The sequence below is a fragment of the Brachionichthys hirsutus genome, chromosome 5 (genome assembly GCF_040956055.1).
Source record: "Brachionichthys hirsutus isolate HB-005 chromosome 5, CSIRO-AGI_Bhir_v1, whole genome shotgun sequence".
NCBI lineage: Eukaryota > Metazoa > Chordata > Actinopteri > Lophiiformes > Brachionichthyidae > Brachionichthys > Brachionichthys hirsutus.
In genome coordinates, this window is record NC_090901.1 from 7,587,156 (window position 1) to 7,604,330 (window position 17,175).

A 17,175-nucleotide genomic window follows, 5' to 3' on the forward strand; every position below is an offset into this window, starting at 1 on the left:
CACTTGACTCGTCCAGATAACCTTGTGAATGAGATTGTTTGGCGACGAGCGGACGTTAGCATGCATCGCTGCACTGATAATGTCTCCATTTGATTATTCATACTGTAAGACTTGTTTTGATGCTGCGATCTCAGATTCCTGAGACTCTGTCATCGCCGCGGGGCATGAAAAGGATCCGCCATCCAGGCGCTCGTCAACAGATCCGCAATCTGACTGTAAAGAAGCACGCCTGTTTTGTAAGGCTGTCGATCTGCTCAGACATCTCAGACGCAGACCTGCCGGGGGACGTTTTACTCCTGGGCGTCCAATCGTTGAGCTTCCGTGTACGGACTGAGTTATGTCATCGGCCGTCCTCGGCTTCCTGGTCTCCTCGCAGGCTTTCTGAGCCGCTGACAGAGCTGGAACGCTGCTGAAATGGAAGCCTGCGGCTCTTTGACCGCGGGGTCGCCGTTAGGAAAGCAGGCCAATCAGAGGACAGCCGGCCTGTCAGTGTCAGGAATGGAGACGTTTGTGTGCACGAGAGGACAGGAAACTAGTTAACGGCCACTTGTCTTAAGAACACATCGGAAAACGAGTCCTGAAAATCCAGAGTGAAGGAATAACAGCATCGCCGGGAAGCAGCTGTCAAAACACGGCGGCCCACCCGCCGCTAGCGCCCGGACAGACGGACGCTCGGACAGACAACAGAGGCTTCTCGATGAGACGGAAAAACGCACCGTGCAGAGAGTTTGGGGGCACGCAGGTGCATCGAACACACACACACACACACACAGACACAGACACACACAGTTCACCATCAGTAACACGAGGACACTCTTCAGCAGGAATGCTGAGTGGGTCATTTCGCTGTGAGTCCGTGACACACCAACACAATGAAGCCACGCACACACAAGGCCTCTTTGTCTGGGGGGGGGGGGTCTGTTTGTGGCCGCTAGTGACAGTTTTAAGGTGTTTTCTGCCCGATACTGTTTTTAACAACACTTCATGGAAAAATACACACAGCCCCTCCCTCCATTTCTTTCTCTTACTTTCCCTCTGACTCCGCCTCTTCCTCTCCAGCTCTCACTTCCTGTCTTTATTCGCCTTTCTTTTCCAGCCCTATCACTCACTCCTTTCACTTAGAAAGGCTCACAATAGTATCAGCACCACACACACACACACACACACACACACACACACACTTTATCCAGACACTATTTTAAGAGTCACTGTGCTCATAAAGATAACGCAGAGCGCCATGAGGTACATTCTCCTCGATTTGAAGTGTAGAAATTACATTTTACACTGAAAAACATCCTACGGGAGATTTCAAATATGCTTGCTGCTGGGGAAAACATTTTGTTTCTAACCTGTAAAATAATCCAGCTTGAATACACCGGCTTCCTCTAGTTTAAAGATTCAATACGCAGCGGCCGCTTTGGGAGAATCACAGTCTCCGTGACCGAGGGTCACATTGAAGGATCTCCTACAGCTTCCGTAAATGCTTCCAGCGCTCCGTTCCCGGAGCTGGAAATGTGAGGTGGCGTGGGTTCCGAACAGAATGAAGCCTGCATGGCGGTACAGCGAACAGAGGGAGGAGACGGCGAGAGCAGCACACAGATGGATGATCAGCCCCCACGCCAGATGAGACAGGGACTGGTTTATTGAGAGAGAGCCAAGGGCAAAACAAGGACGAGAAGGGGCATTAAGACAGAAAACGACAGCCACGAGGACGTGTTACTCTCCAAACATGCAACCGACAGAGGAATACACGCAGCTGCTGTATATTCTGTCGTATTTAGACCCCAAAAACACACCAACGTAGAATACAGGGATATACATGAGAGGGTGGAGTACCTATTTATGGGATGGCTGTCACTGGACGACGGGACACGCTCACAGGAAGTCCCGGTCGGGGCAGCCAACCAATCAGAACAAGAGAGGGAAAAGGATTTGGTGAAAACGGGAAAGGCGGGAGGGGGTTCGGAAGGTGGGACGCTGTCGGAGCTAGAAGGCTGGATTTGATGATAGTCGGGTGTGAAGTGTGACCTCACACCACGGTGATGTCACACTGAGGCGATGGAGGCGTGGTGAGAGGTCAGCTGGAGGTTGGCAGCTGGATTAATTCACAGATTACCAGACACACGTGTGTGTGTGTGTGTGTGTGTGTGTGTGTGTGTGTGTGTGTGTGTAAATATTCCCACATTATGGAAGTACACCGTTTGGTCACGCCTACGCCAGTGTGATCTATAAATACCACGGGAACATGGGCGGTGTGCGGGCACGCCGCTTGTCTGACGCTTTACTGCACACGTGTTGCGCTCGGCTAAAAAAGACTTCAGGGAACGGCGGCTTCGTTCCAGAGTAGCGTGTCTTTCTCATTAAGGACGCCGTGGTAATAAACGGCGCTACAGCAGGTGGTGAGTGCTCGCACAAAGCTTAATGGAGGCTGGAGGGGAGGGGGGGGGGGGGTCCACGCAGGAAGCTATTGATGCGTTTTATTTACAGATCTCATATATGTCTTCCATCATTGGCGGTGATTGCTGCATCCGTTAGGCGGCAGCCGCTACATGTTCGGAGTCAAAAGATGCAAACTTCTTTTAGCGTCTGTTAGACGGACCATGACGGATGACCAATCGCATCCTGCCGTCGTTTATGATGCCTGATGTCATCACCAAGGAGGCGCCACGGACGAGTGCACGAGAATGCAAACGAGCGGTGGCATCCGAGGCGGCGTGCGCGACACCTCGAGATACCTCCAGCATCCTTCCTCTTTACCCCGCCGTGTTTACAGTCTCTCACGGGAGGGTAAAAAAGTTTCACACGCTCTTTCTCCTTCCTGTCAGAACCGGAGCGGCCCGACACGGTGCTGTCACCGATGTTGGGAGGGGCTACCGTCAGACTGGACGACGGCGCGTTCATTCATAGCGTACGCTTCACTCTATTGATCTAGGGGGAAGCCAATCAGCTGCTCCCTCTAACGAACATCTCCGGTTCATCTTTAGAGGTAAATAAAAGTGCTGAAAACAGCATGGCACAAACAACATTCCATTCCAGCTCCTTTAACTGTACGTTTCCGTGGGTGCGGTCGGAAGCAAACGACCAATAATCCAGCTTGGATTCTGTCAGCAAGACAAAAGGGACGTACCTTGAATGCATACTTGCGGCCGATGTGGTCGTCGGGCCCCACGGGTGAAATGACATAGCTGGGCAAAGGAATACTGCCGAGAACGGATTCCTCTCTGCTGTCTGGAGGAGGAGGAGGAGGAGGAGGAGGAGGAGATAATCAGGGTGAGGAAAGGAAAGAGAATAAGTATCACTCATCACCTTCTGACTGCCTCCAGTATCGCACTCTAGTGTTCTGCCAAACGGTGAATGAGTGGTCCGGTATCTGAGTGTCACCGAGTTAAAGCAGGTTCAGTTGGCAGCCAGCCGCCATTCCATTGTGCCCCCCCCCCCAGCAAGGCCATGGCGGGCACACACCTTCTTGTGTTTCTTTTAATTTAACCTGAAGTGTTCGCTCTGGAGCAGCCGTCTGGAGACGCTACGAACACATCGGTCCAAACAAAGACAGAAGCCGTCCAACAAAGCATCGTCGAGGCAGAAGACAAAACGTCCCGTCTGAACGTCTAAAAATAAGCATGAGCTTCGTGCCAGCACGCTGCAATGAAGGCTGAGCGCACACAAAATGATTACCGCCATGCAGAATCTAATAATGGCATGAAAATGTGTGTGTGTGGGTGGGTGTTTGGCTGAGGACCGATAAGGCAGCCTGTGGATTAAAGGGGCAATTGGTTAAAAATAATTCAAGGACTTTTTGAGGCGGCATTCCCTCAGTGGCGGGCGAGACGGTGACGTCCATTTATCTGCTCCGTCTCAGACAAACAGGAAGTAGACATTTTATTTTCTTATCCATACTGAGAATCACTCACATTCCTACACTCCGGTGTGACTAGGAAACCAGATTAGAAATATTCCATCACTTATTTCTCCTGACAGCTGAGACATGATCTCTGTCCTGGTTTTCGTCAAGTCACAATCAGCTTTGAGTCGTCAAACTAACGCGACAGTCTAAAGCCGCAGCGCTGGTTTGTCCTATTGTTGGTTTGTCCTATTGTTGGCTTGTCCTATTGTTGGCTTGTCCTATTGTTGGCTTGTCCTATTGTTGGCTTGTCCTATTGTTGGTTTGTCCTATTGTTGGCTTGTCCTATTGTTGGTTTTTCCTATCCGGCTGCAAAGTCCTTATTTACACAGCAAAGGTTCGGAATCTCGTGTGCTCCAACAAGAAAGGAACACCTGAAGAAGACAGTGTGTAGTTCGTGACGTTTTTGACGTTGTCCCATCGACTGAACAAAGACTCACCTTTGTAGTAGAACAGACAGAAGTCGGCCAAAACGAACCACTTCCTCTTCCAGAGACGCATCCCGGAGCTGTCCTGCAGAGAGAGAGAGAGAGAAAAGAATGAATGAACCCGGAGCCGGAAAGCCGAGCGGTGAACGGCCCGTCGCATAGGCAACGATGAGGGGCAAGAAACAGGAAGGGGGAACGGACCGAACAGGAAGAAGGATGGAGCGATCGTTTGTCTCTGTTCGCCGGCTTGGTACCGGCTGCTTTACCGCTCGCTCGGGATAAATGGTTGCAAGAGGAGCGGGATGGATGGAGTCACCTCTAACACGGACGTACAACTTCCTGTTCGTTTGTTAAATTTAAATATAATTATATTAATACAACGCTTAGTTGATTAGTGGAGACTGAAGCCACCTCCTGTGTGTGTGTGTGTGTGTGTGTGTGTGTGTGTGTCCCCACCTGTTTGTACAGCCATCCTCGAACCACCACCGGAACGTTGGGATTCCTTCTAATGGATTGCTCTCTCTTCCCAAAGCTGTGCACCTTACCGCCTGACCGGGAGCCCTGGAAGACAGTCGGATACGAGAGACGGTGTCAGGTGACGCGACATGGACCGGGAAGACACGGCGTGACTCCAACGTACGGTAGAAACGGCCTGAACAGAACGGCCGGCGATGTCGTTAATAACAGCGTTTACTACGACAGACTTAATATCCACGCTTGAACCGCAATCTTTATTCTCTCTGGCAGAACTCAGAGGAACCGAAAGCGCCGCACGCTAACTCGTATTTGGACGTCTAACGAAAGACGTCCAAATACGAAATGGACATTCGTAGTTGTTCGAAGACCCATTATTAGAGCGCAGCTAATTTCCTAATGGTCCTCTGTGACAATGTCTGCTGTGGTTGCCATGGCGATCTGTCTGCCACGGACAAAACCTCCATTTATCAGGTGATATCTTGTGACCCGACAGAGCAACATGTGTAGATTAACTCTTTCAGACCCGCCCAATCAGAGGTCGAAGCATATCTGATTCAGTCACGCCGTCATTCTTCTGACTGTAAACATACAACCGGAGACGTTGATGTCAGTTCAGCTCGTTCCACGGCACAATTATCGTGTGTGTGTGTGTGTGAGACCCCCCCCCCCCCCCCCGGCAACGGCGCAAAGGCCTTTGTCATGCTTTTATTGTAAAAGCAGACCAGACAGACAGACAGACAGACAACCTTGGAAGCAGGGGTTGTGTCCACCGTGGAGGAGGTGATGGTGGTGGAGTCCTCGCTGATGGTGGCGTTGGACAGCTGTTCCCCCGCTGGTTTGGACATGATGTGAGCCACCGCCGTCCTGGACCAGAACACACGGAGAACATGGACTTATGTTTAACACAAAGCCAAGAGATTCGCTTTTCACACGGCGGCATGTGTAGCATGTTAGCATTCCAGAAGCAACACACAGATTCTAAAGAGAATAATAATAATGCGTTGGTTTAATAAAGACACTTGGTGGTGGTGAAGCTACTATTGTAGCCATAGCTGCCCTGGGATAGATACAGCTGGGGCAGACTGACAGAAGTGATGCTCTCCTGATCACCGACATTCACTCGCCCGAGCTGGGAATCGAACCACCAACCTCCCGACCACAGGACGCCCCGCTCAACCACCTGCGCCACCGTCACCCCGAAAGCTATTTTTTTATCTGTCACCTTGGACGACGAGCAACAATTTTACGGGAGGTAACAAGGATCTTGGCAAAAGAAGCTCTGATGACGCTTTATTGAGAACGACGGTTCATTTCTGTTTCATTTCATTTCATTTCATTTCTACACAGCAGAAATCCCGCCAGAGACGACATCCGAGCATCGTCTCTTTGGAGGATGACAACGCCGTCACGCCGGCTGTCGTCACGCGGCGAGACGGTTGAGACGCGCTGCATGTTTCATTTCCAACTGACTGACGTGAAGCAGAGCGCATTAATCAGCTGCAGGAACACGGCGTGTTCCTCGGTGACACACACACCCTCCATCAGTGGCAAATCAATCTGCACTCTCACAAACTGTGTGTTTTAGAGGCGTCCCCACAACAGCGACAAATTCTGCTCTAATTTGTTTGATTTCTATTCAATATGTATCGATCTGTCTCTCTTCCATTTCCTATTCTTCCATCTTTGTCTCAAGGTGTTTTTCTGCTCATGTTTCCTTCCTCTTTTCATGTGACCCACCGAATGCACTTAAACCTTCAACGTAAAAATGCATTATGTAAAGCTCCGCAATGTGGGGGCGAGAGAGAGAGAGAGAGAGAGACATCAGCTGCTTTCATTACTTCGTCAAAATAATTTCATGCAAACGTTTCAAAGAGCAAAAATGTAAATGGTTGGACTTTCATCACAGTCAAAATGAAGTGTCGATGGTAAAGTCAAACTGTTTGGGGGGTTTTTGGAGGTGGGGGGGGGGCTCCTTGATGTTTTGGGTTCTAAAGATGAAGCGATGCTCTCAGTGAAATCAATCAGAACGACTTTACTGAATAATCCTGAGAAGAAAGTTGATAAACGATAGAAAGAAATCAGACGAGAGAAGGAACAGAAGACAAGATGAAGCCCGACGAAGTGGATCCGCTGTGTGCGTGTGTATCTGTGTGTGTGTGTGTATCCGTGTGTGTGTGTGTATCTGTGTGTGTGTGTATCTGTGTGTGTGTGTATCTGTCTGTGCGTGTGTGTGTGTGTGTATCTCTGGGTGTGTGTCTGGGTGTGTGTGTGTGTGTGTGTGTATCTGTGTCTGTGCGTGTGTCTATGTGTGTGTCTGTGTGTGTATCTGTCTGTGTGTGTGCGTGTGTGTGTGTAATTGTGTGTGTGTGTCTGTGTCTGTCTGTGTGCGTGTGTGTAATTGTGTGTGTGTGTCTGTGTCTGTCTGTGTGCGTGTGTGTAATTGTGTGTGTGTGTCTGTGTGTGTATCTCTGTGTGTGTGTGTATGTGTCTGTCTGTGTGCGTGTGTGTGTGTATCTCTGTGTGTGTGTGTATCTGTATCTGTGTGTGTGTGTGTATGTGTCTGTCTGTGTGTGCGTGTGTGTAATTGTGTGTGTGTGTCTGTATCTCTGTGTGTGTGTGTATCTGTATCTGTGTGTGTGTGTGTATGTGTCTGTCTGTGTGCGTGTGTGTGTGTATCTGTATCTGTGTGTGTGTGTGTATGTGTCTGTCTGTGTGCGTGTGTGTGTGTATCTCTGTGTGTGTGTGTATCTGTATCTGTGTGTGTGTGTGTCTGTCTGTGTGTGCGTGTGTGTAATTGTGTGTGTGTGTGTGTGTGTGTGTATCTCTGTGTGTGTGTGTGTCTGTATCTGTGTGTGTGTGTGTCTGTGTCTGTCTGTGTGCGTGTGTGTGTGTTGCCCTGACACATTTTCCTGGCAGCTCGGACAAGCCTGCTTCACACCTACGCAGGTGCTGATGAGACAGATTCATCAATAACACAGGAAATGCAACCCTTCCTTCCTGAGGATGAAGTGATGGACAGAATCAAGGGCAAAAGGAGGAAAGAGAGAAAGTGTAGATGAAGGAAAAGAGAATAGGTCTGATTCCCATTCATCACGCCCCGAGGAGCTAAACATCAATAGTCAGCATGAATTCGGATCCACATCGGGGTCTGTTCTGATTCAGGATTCGTCTTCCCAGCAGGTCTGCTGCAGATCCGTGGAGCAGGTTCAGACATCCTGCTGACAAGCGCGGTTACAAACAAGTCTGAAAGAACGATCCAGATATCCAAAATCTGAAGGTGAAAGTGGAGAACTGCTGTTCTCGTGTGACAGAAAGCGTCTCACAGCGCTGACACTTTCATTTCTGCTGCAACGAGGAGGATTTCTGCTAAACAATGAATTGTATTGCATGTTTTTCTTCTGCGAGCTGACAGTGAACTGTGGCTCATCGCCCACAGCTACGTTGAAGAAAAGCTCAAAGGAATGACGGGCAGGGACAACAATCAGTGGATGGATTCGAGTTCTCGACAGTGGAGCGGCAGGAAAAAAAAAAAAAAACATCACCGCCAAACAGAAATCTGCATTTTCCGGTACATTCCAGGTGGCAGGAACAGGAGGCGGAGCTCAGGCTCTCACGGAGCGCCACTGCATCCTGCCAAGACGCGCAGCTCAAGGCTTTGGATCCAATTAATCCAAAATTAAAAATGTTCTTATTTGCTTTACAAATTCGAATGAAATGTTTGGGTGTCTGTCTGCAAGCTGAAGGAAATGCTTAAACAATAACCCCACCTGACCTTCGGACCTTGAGCTCTGTGTTCGGGAGCCACCGTCGAGGCGACCGAATAACCTTACCGGAAGCTAATGAAGCCATCACGTACTACCCGAGCGGCCTGCGAGAAGGCCGACACCTGGAGGGCAGGCAGCAAGCGATGCTAAACGTCCGCCGCTGCTCCCCCCCAGAATGCAGAGCAGCTTCTTCCTGCAGGACGCGAGTCCTTAGAGCGTCTGCTCCGCTGTAAGAAGCTGCAGGAATGCATCTAACGCTGTCTTAGCTTAGCTTAGCATGACGGCCAGAAAAAGGGACGCATTAGTCCTACCAGCGACTCCAAAGCTCAGTTTTTAAATTAGATTCTGTTTGTTCTGGTTAAAATGTGCTTTCTTTTTGTTCTTTCTTTTTGTGGTGTTTTGGAAAGCTCCACTCCTTCTTTGTGCTAAGCTAATGCTAACCTGCTGATGATGATTTGATTGGTTTTCCGTATTGTTTAACAATTTAGCAACTCCTACAGAAATCCTTACTGGAAGCTGGAGAAGCAGACATCGAGCCATCTTTTTATTTCAACAACCAAGTTTAGACACAAACTCAGTAACTCACTGTTCCTGCAGGATGAAATCCACGTTCTCCGGAGCAATCTGTCCCGTCACAGGATGGCAGAAGGCTGTGCTCCTCTGGTTATGACTGAATCACAGAGGGGGGAGAGAAAGGAGATCAAGTTAGTGACTTCTGCTGCAGCGTGGAATCTGGATTCTCAGTCCGACTGACGCGAGCCGACCAAGCTTTACAGGCTCTGTCCAGCCTCGCCACCCTGATGGGCCTTTATCCCTGGCTTTCCCAGCCCCGTGTAGAATGTAAGGGGCGGCTGCAGGATGCACACCCCACCCCGATCAGTCACCCCCCCACCCCAACCGGCCCCGGAAAGCTTGGCCACCAAAATGTCAGGCTCAGCACTAAACGCTGGAGCGCGCAGACGCGTGCCTCCACCGGTTATAGACCCAGTCAAGCAGAGGGTGAACGCATCTGACGGCATCAGCAGCTCGCCGTGTGTGCGTGTGTGTGTGTGTGCACGTGTGCGGTTTCCATTCACCGGCAGCTCACTTTACTCACGCTGGATGGACGCCCGCTTGATGCAGCGGAAGAGCAAATCCGTCAGCCTACGGGGTTTCCCGGGAGACCCGGTGAGACGGCAGCAGCGGGGTTCGTAACTGGCGACGCCATTATTAGCTCACAGCGTGACACATCCACAGAGCTTGTCACATGACACCGGTCGCATCTAAGCGACTTCACACGGCTTGTTCTCAGCTGTTGGCGTGTTCCCTCGCTCCCGTGTGAAAAGAAAGGGCCTTGAATCTAGAGGCGGACCTCGCCACTGCGTGCAGATATTACGACCCGATTCTGGGTTGATAATAATTTGAGATAAATAGCTGCTCGTGTTGATCTTTATTCTGCTGTGGGTTCTGGCAGCTGAATGGGACGATGCGTTCAGGTGCTAAGCAGGATGAAACGTCCTGAGCCCAATGCAAGGATTTTAAACTTCCCCTCAGGTAGCCTGGAGGGGGCCGTACTCACATTTACACACGAATGCATGTCAGGTTCCATAAAGAAATCTCTCCTGAGTGAACTGTGGGGCGCTGTGGGCGGAGTCAGGGACTGTCCCTGGGGGCACGAGCTTCATGGTTCAAACGAGGAGCCCTGCAGGCCCGCTGGAAGAATTAATAATTGTCTGGAGAGGATGGAATTATAATCGATCAGTTGTGACATGAAAAGGAAAACAGATCGCCTCGACAGGCCGCTGAAGCCGTGACTAATGGCTGAGACGGCGTCCTTTCTGCTGCTAAAGATTCAGCACGGAGGACTGATGGCGCTTTGCTGATAAACCGCTTCCTGGGTCCAGATGATGTCACCGCCCCCACACGCCATCCGTCTGCAGATGAACGTAACTCAAATGTGTTTTCAGGACCGCACCGGAAAAAAGAACGTTACTCAAATGCGAACCCGTTTATCCTCATTATTCCTCTGTGGTGAATTATATTTAGAATCGCACAAAGAGGACGGCTTAGCTGGATCGTGAATTACAACAATTACAGAGAAAGAATGACATGAACAGGCGGCTTAAATTGCATTCCCAGGAGATGCTGCTAACAGGATTATTACTCGACTAACACTACTATTAGATCAATCAATCCGCTAAAAGCGGTGCTGTTCATGTTTAACGCTGCTGCAGAGGACGCGGCCTGAACGTCTGCACCCCCCCCCCCCCGTGTCTCCATCAGTATGGCCCAAAACACACAAGTTCTAAACTAATAACGCCAACCACGCCGTGACGACAGCCGGGAGCCACCTTCACACAAACGTGCCAGGAGTGGAGGATGCACGCCGAATTCATAGCGATGGTGTGAAATTAAATCTGTTCAGCCTGATCTCTCCTGAGCCCAGCATGAAATTCACAAACCGATGGCATGTAGCGTCCCGCAGAGCGGCCCAAGACAGTCCAAGACCTAATGAAGAGGCGGGACGACGAAGGCCAGAGCTGCAGAGACAGCAGCACTAAAAGCTGTAAATATCACGCTTTTAACGACACCCACCAGCGCCGCGGATAAAAGGCCGCTTCACAATGCAGCTTTCATCTGGATCCATTTGCTGGAGGTCCTTTTTCTGCTTATTTTTCACTCTCTTACGCTAAAGTGCATCGAATGCAGCTTTAACACATGCAGGTAGCATTTTGTGCGTGTTGAAAAAGAAAGGCTGAGAGGAAGCTGAGAGGACTATTGTGCGTTATTTCAATGATGAGAGATTCAGAATAGAAATCAGCACGTATCACATTAGCATCGATGTTTCCCCTTTAAATAGGGCCACCGGAACGCAACCGTTGAAAAGTTGAGAATGTGAGACAGACGGCGTTAATTATTCCTACTGTCTCTCTGCAGTTTAATAATCCGAGTCACCCATTAATGTCAGTTTGACTTCTCAAATCTGAAGGAGGACAAATTCTGCCTCAGAAGCGACCGACAGGAGACGATCGGCCGATCTCAGACATGCTCGTATTGATTTGTTGCACCCGTTTCAGCACCGAACAAAATAATCATCCAACGAGCGCCAGTGAAAATTGAACCATCACACAAAGCAGATCTTTTTTAAAGGCTCTGATGAAACGGGCAATTCCAGGCACCCGTGTTTTTAATTCAAGGCAGCCGTGACGTCCGGGATTCGAACCTTCCTGCCGTCAGCTGCATTTGACCTTCTGTCCCCGTCCCTGTCCACGTGACATTTATGACGGACGGCCGGTAAACCTCCGGGGGTTAGGTCAACACGGCCCTGTCCACGACAAGCCTGGCAAACCACGCCTCCTCTCTCACGCACACACGCGAGGTCGTTCGCATGCACGCCTAAACACGCCTGCACCTGCTGCATCACATGACATGGGTGTCGCTCTGTTTCTCCAGGAACTACAATTACTGTAGTCCTGTTTGTCCGTGCAGCCATGTTCCACTAAAACAAACTGGTTTGTTGGTGATTCCTAACTGGAAATGAATCAGCAACACATCTGGTGGATTATTGTTCAAGTTATAAAGCAAATAATCCTCACGGCGTGGGCTCTGCATGTCTACTTCAGGGGCCGTCGGAGATGCGTGCATCCCGGTTGGGCTCTGCATGTCTACTTCAGGGGCGTGGTCGGAGCTGCGTGAATCCCAATTTCTTTTTGACGCAGTCAGGAAGTTAGTGTTTTAAGTGGAAGTTCTTGATTGCAGCAGTCATTGAACACGAAGCAGACGACCTCCTGAGCGGTGGAGTTGTTATTATGTAAAACAGCGTGATCAAGGATGATTGAAGCCGCCGAGCTGCGGCGCTTAGTTTGTATTCAAGGCTAAAGTTATAGTGTTAATGATTAACTGAACACCACAAAGGCTGCTTGGATTCTTTAATCGGTGACAGCCTGATCAATGTGTGAGTGAACTGCCCCTCCTTCGTGGATGGCGTTTCCAAAAGCAGAGTATCTGGTTCTGACCACGGCCTCGTTTTCACGGACGTGGATCAGACGCCGTGTTCCTCAATGATTCGAGTGTGCGCGTTCTCTGAGTCAAAGGTCACGTCTATTTAAAGGCTCTTCGAGATGAAAAGGGTTTGAAGTGCAGCGTGGTGGGGGGGGGCTACGGAAATACAGCAAGGTCATTCCCTTTCACAAAATGCCACACCAGTTAAAGCAGGTATGTGCGAGTGCTTTGTGTACGACCTCACTGAAGGTACGAGCAAGGATTCAAAGATAGAGGAAAAGGTAGAGCGCTCAGGGTGTGTGTGTGTGTGTGTGTGTGTGTGTGTGTGTTGAATGCAGAGCCCATAAAATGTGCTGTCTGTTAATAATAATGTGATTTAAGAGCCAACCTTTCATTACTCAGGCCATAAACTCTACTAAGTGAGAACTGACTGACACTTTGGCCAGCAGAGCAGCCCACCGACGAGTAGAGCGGCCCGTCGGCCACTAGATGCTGCTCATATTTTTACAGCAGCTCAGACTCTCAAAGCACGATCATAATGCATCAGTGGGAAAACAAGCAGTCGATGCATCGATTGGTTCGCCTGCTGTTTGCACCGTGTGACACATGAGCTAACGACTGTCATATAAATCACTGTGATTGTCCTTCTTCTGTTTATTTCATCCCAACATTAAATAGAAATGACTGGCCTCACTTTTTTTTCCCGTCCGTTCGGCTCCGTGTTTGTCAATAAATTATCCATGTTTGGCTGGCGGTGCTAATGGCTAATTTAATCATTCACATGTCACAAAATAAGAGCAACCAAGTGACAACATAAAGACAATTGTCAGTTTTGAACTTATAAACGAGAACTAGACTGAGATCGCCCCGTTCTGCAGGAAGAGCATTTTTGCTGAAATTTATATCAGGTAAAACTACAAAACGATGCAAGAAGCTTCCTCGGCATTGGAACAGGAAACCTCCCACACAATGAAGAATATTTATGGTACCTGCGTCCAAACGGTCACTGCTGTGGCTTCATCGATTTCCCTCCAGCGAGGCGAATGCTGCATGTGCTGCACGCGTTCTCTGTCTGAAACCAACATGCTAACGGCGTCCTAAAAGTGGCCGAGGGGTAGAGACACGGAATACAACCCGACCACCACACACACACGACGACCAGCGCACACGTGCACACACACGTGCACACACACATGTACACACACATGACACCCAGCTGGATTCCTAGCAGGCCACTGCTGCCAGTAAACTCTGTCCTTGGCCCGTCTCTTGTTCATGTTCCACCGATACGTCCAGAGCACATCACAACCCTCAACTCTTCCATTTTCTCTCCCACGCTCTCCTTCCCTTCACACAAACATCCAGCATGTGTGAAGTCCACCCAGGTGCTGGCGGGTTAAGTGGTATAACTAGAGGCATCGGCACATGTGGCAGCGCGGGAGCTGGATTCTACACCGATCACTGAGATGAGAATGACTCCTCACCTCTATCCGGCTGATTAATAATCCCTATTATGAGAGTCTTATCTGCCTTCGCTGCAGCGGACACGGTTCCTTTTTTAGTGGTGACGGATAAGCTGCAAGTCGATTGATCACAAATGACTTTTAGTGTCAGGCAGGAGGGCGGAGCCAGTGTCGATTAGCGCAAAAGGCTATAGCTCATCCGATTGGACGCTTCACCTGTAGAGGACAACCACAGGTGTCCCCAAAGTTTGAATGATGCGATATTCTCTTCATCTCTGCCTCGTCTCTCGTCGCAGAGATAGGACATGCAGGTAAGACGCCATCGTGGATGACCTCGTCAGGTTCGCTTCTGCGTTCTGAGGCACCTCAGCGTTCAGTGACCCAGAAAATAAAGAGCATAGGAGAAGAGCTGGGTCCGAAAGATGGGGGGACACGGTGCCATCGCCGCGGGACGCAGCTGTGAGACCCCAGACTGCACACGCGTGTGGATGACGACATGCTCTGGGTTCTAAACCAGCGGGTCCTCTGGTGGACGCGCTTTCAGCACGTCTGTCTTCGGCATGCTTGCATCGGCGTCCCAGAGGCTCAATGATCCACGTTATTGAACCCATTCTAATTATCGGATCCACATGCAGAAATCACATCAACGCTTGTTCAACACATTCAAATGCGCCGTGGCGTTTTGGCCTCCTTGCTTCAGCACCACAGCGAGTCTGATTACGGACGCTCTTCATCGGGCTGAAGAGCAGAGTGTCCATTAAATATGTGGTTGCTCAGAGAAGAGAAACGCTTTGCATTTGCATAAACACAAATGGCCGAGGGCTGAAGGCCTGTGATGAGGAAAGGACGTACAGTAAACGAGTGAATGATGCTGCAGCGTGATAAAATGACACAAAAACAGCCTCCACAGCCTGGAAGATCCATTCTGAGCCCATTCGGAGTCTGCTTTGGAGATGCTTCATAGCAACCTGAGGCCGAACAAAATGAATAACTCCTGTGGTATTTCTGTTTCAGGTAATTGAAAATGAGGAGCGACTAAGATGAAAAATGAACGTTAACGTGTGCGTTTCTGTGAACGCGAGCCCGTCTTCCTCGGCCCGCCGCTCGTACATCACGTCTTCACTTCTGCAGGGCTTCTATTTTACTCCCTCCGTGTTTTTCCCCGTCGCTCTCTCGGCTGTCAAATAGGAAATTAAGTGCTAAGCTGAAGAAGAATATAAAATGTAAAACGCCTTCCCAAGTCTCTTTGGTTCTGATCCATAAATAGCACCGATGTCCTCTACAGACAAATTCATTAGATCCATTTGGAGTCGGTATACTTCCTTTGTGATCCTTAAAGAACACGTAAAGGTTCCACCACGGTTCTGTTAGCCCATACACCGCCTCAGGGCTCACGCGTCCTTTGGCGCGTCCTCTCCGCCAGAACCCCGGGGGGGACGGGGGGGGTCTATTTGTCATCATTTCTCTCCTACATTTGCTTCAACATCCTGCTTTTACGAAACTACATCTGTTTGAATGCAACAATGGCTTCTGCTCAAACTGAAAGCCTCTACTTCATCCTCGCCGCCCCCTCGCCATCCGCTGCCGACACACGGGTTATAAAGCAGCGCTGACAGCTAATTGTGGCTCCATTAAGGAGCAGGTTTGGGATTTTTCAGCCCTGATGAGCCGGTCAATCCTGATTGTGGCTGTAATTCTGGTGGGGGGCAGGGAGGCGGTAGCGCCTTGGCGACATCCATCACAACCAATCAGAAACAGCCGATAGACTAGCATCCATCTCTGTTGCTACCCGTGATTCCACATGACAGAGGCAACCCCCCCCCCCCCCCCCCCCCCCCCAGCCCTCAAGCGATTGTTTCAGGACAATTTGTTGCTATGGCAACATCCTCAGGAGGCCATCTTTGGCTTTAAGTAAGCCCCCGCGTCAGACCACTGAAATAAATAGCGTTAAACATCAGTGGGATTTTATGGCATTAAAGTGTTTACCGCGAGCGTAGCCTCCTCCGGAGCTGTGTGGACGGCGAGGGACACTAATGAAAGACAAACACCTGACGGACCCAGTCTCAGAAAGGAAAGGTGAATTTGTGGATGTCTGTAAGAACTTGGGAGTGAGTGTGGAAGTATCGGCAGAAGTTCGATCAAAGGTGAACGGATGCATTCTGGGTCACAATAAATCAAATAACCATGTACCTGGAGACACCATGGCAACACGGTAGGAGGACACGTGCTCACACACACACACAGGGCCGACGAGCATCCTGATGAGAAATGTCACGAAATGGGTTTGAAATTACAGCCTCATCAGACGTTTCATGTGCCTGGATCAAAGCACGGCCCGTCCTGGAAAGCAGGAAGACATTCCACTCATAACGACAGACACGGCAGGGTCCGACGCATCCGATCCTGGTTGACCCGGGTCCGACTTCCCCTCCGAGCCCTGGAGGCTGAAGCGAATACTAAGAAGTTCCAAAAGACAACCTGAAAATAAATGCGTGCAATAATAAACCTCTTATACCAGTTCGGCTGGTCCTTCTGTCCTTTACCTGATTTAACAGCCTGAATAATTCAGCGTGTACGGAGGAGCGACGAGGGAGGGAGGCAACAGCACTTTACTCCTCATTAGGAGGTGTGGAGAAACCCACGGTCCACCCACTGACAGGTCTGAATCGGTCCACCGAGACCGGAGCCAGACAGTTTGTTCCGGTTTGGATCCGAGCTTGTTTCCGTCTTTGGGATTTGATGGTTACATTCAGACCCAAGACGGTACGAACACAAGAAGTTCCACTCAAAAACGGATGGAGAACGGAGAGACCAGACAGAACCCGGCACCGCTCCGGGATATCTTACAAAACCGTGCCGTAATTCACGGCGAGTAGTCCACAGCGATCCTTTCAGCAGCATCCACACGTCATCTGATGAAAGCGGCCGGGACAGAGGCGATTACCGTCAGCGCCAACGGCCTTCTGAGCCACCGAACCCCCAGAGAACTCCTCCCGTCCCTGCTCAGGACAGCGTTGGTGTCGTCCCGCATATTTCCCACGAAGAAGCAGGCCGGTTGAGACAGGGACAAATCTGGCATCATAGGATGAGGGGGACATTTGGACACGTGTCCCATCTACCTCCCCATCCCAGCCAAGACGAGCAGACGGCAGATGAATTAA

General features: G+C 50.0%; 1 protein-coding gene across 1 annotated transcript in view; it reads right to left on the bottom strand.

Moving 5' to 3' along the window:
- Positions 1-17,175, bottom strand: part of LOC137893544 (pleckstrin homology domain-containing family A member 7-like) — a 44,736-nt gene that overhangs the window by 13,283 nt on the left and 14,278 nt on the right. Inside the window, exons 4-8 of the mRNA XM_068738954.1 lie at positions 9,157-9,240; positions 5,553-5,670; positions 4,786-4,890; positions 4,342-4,414; positions 3,128-3,228 (exon numbers count right to left, since the gene is read on the bottom strand). Coding sequence (XP_068595055.1) covers positions 3,128-3,228; positions 4,342-4,414; positions 4,786-4,890; positions 5,553-5,670; positions 9,157-9,240 — 481 coding nt within the window. The remainder of the gene's footprint in view (positions 1-3,127; positions 3,229-4,341; positions 4,415-4,785; positions 4,891-5,552; positions 5,671-9,156; positions 9,241-17,175) is intronic.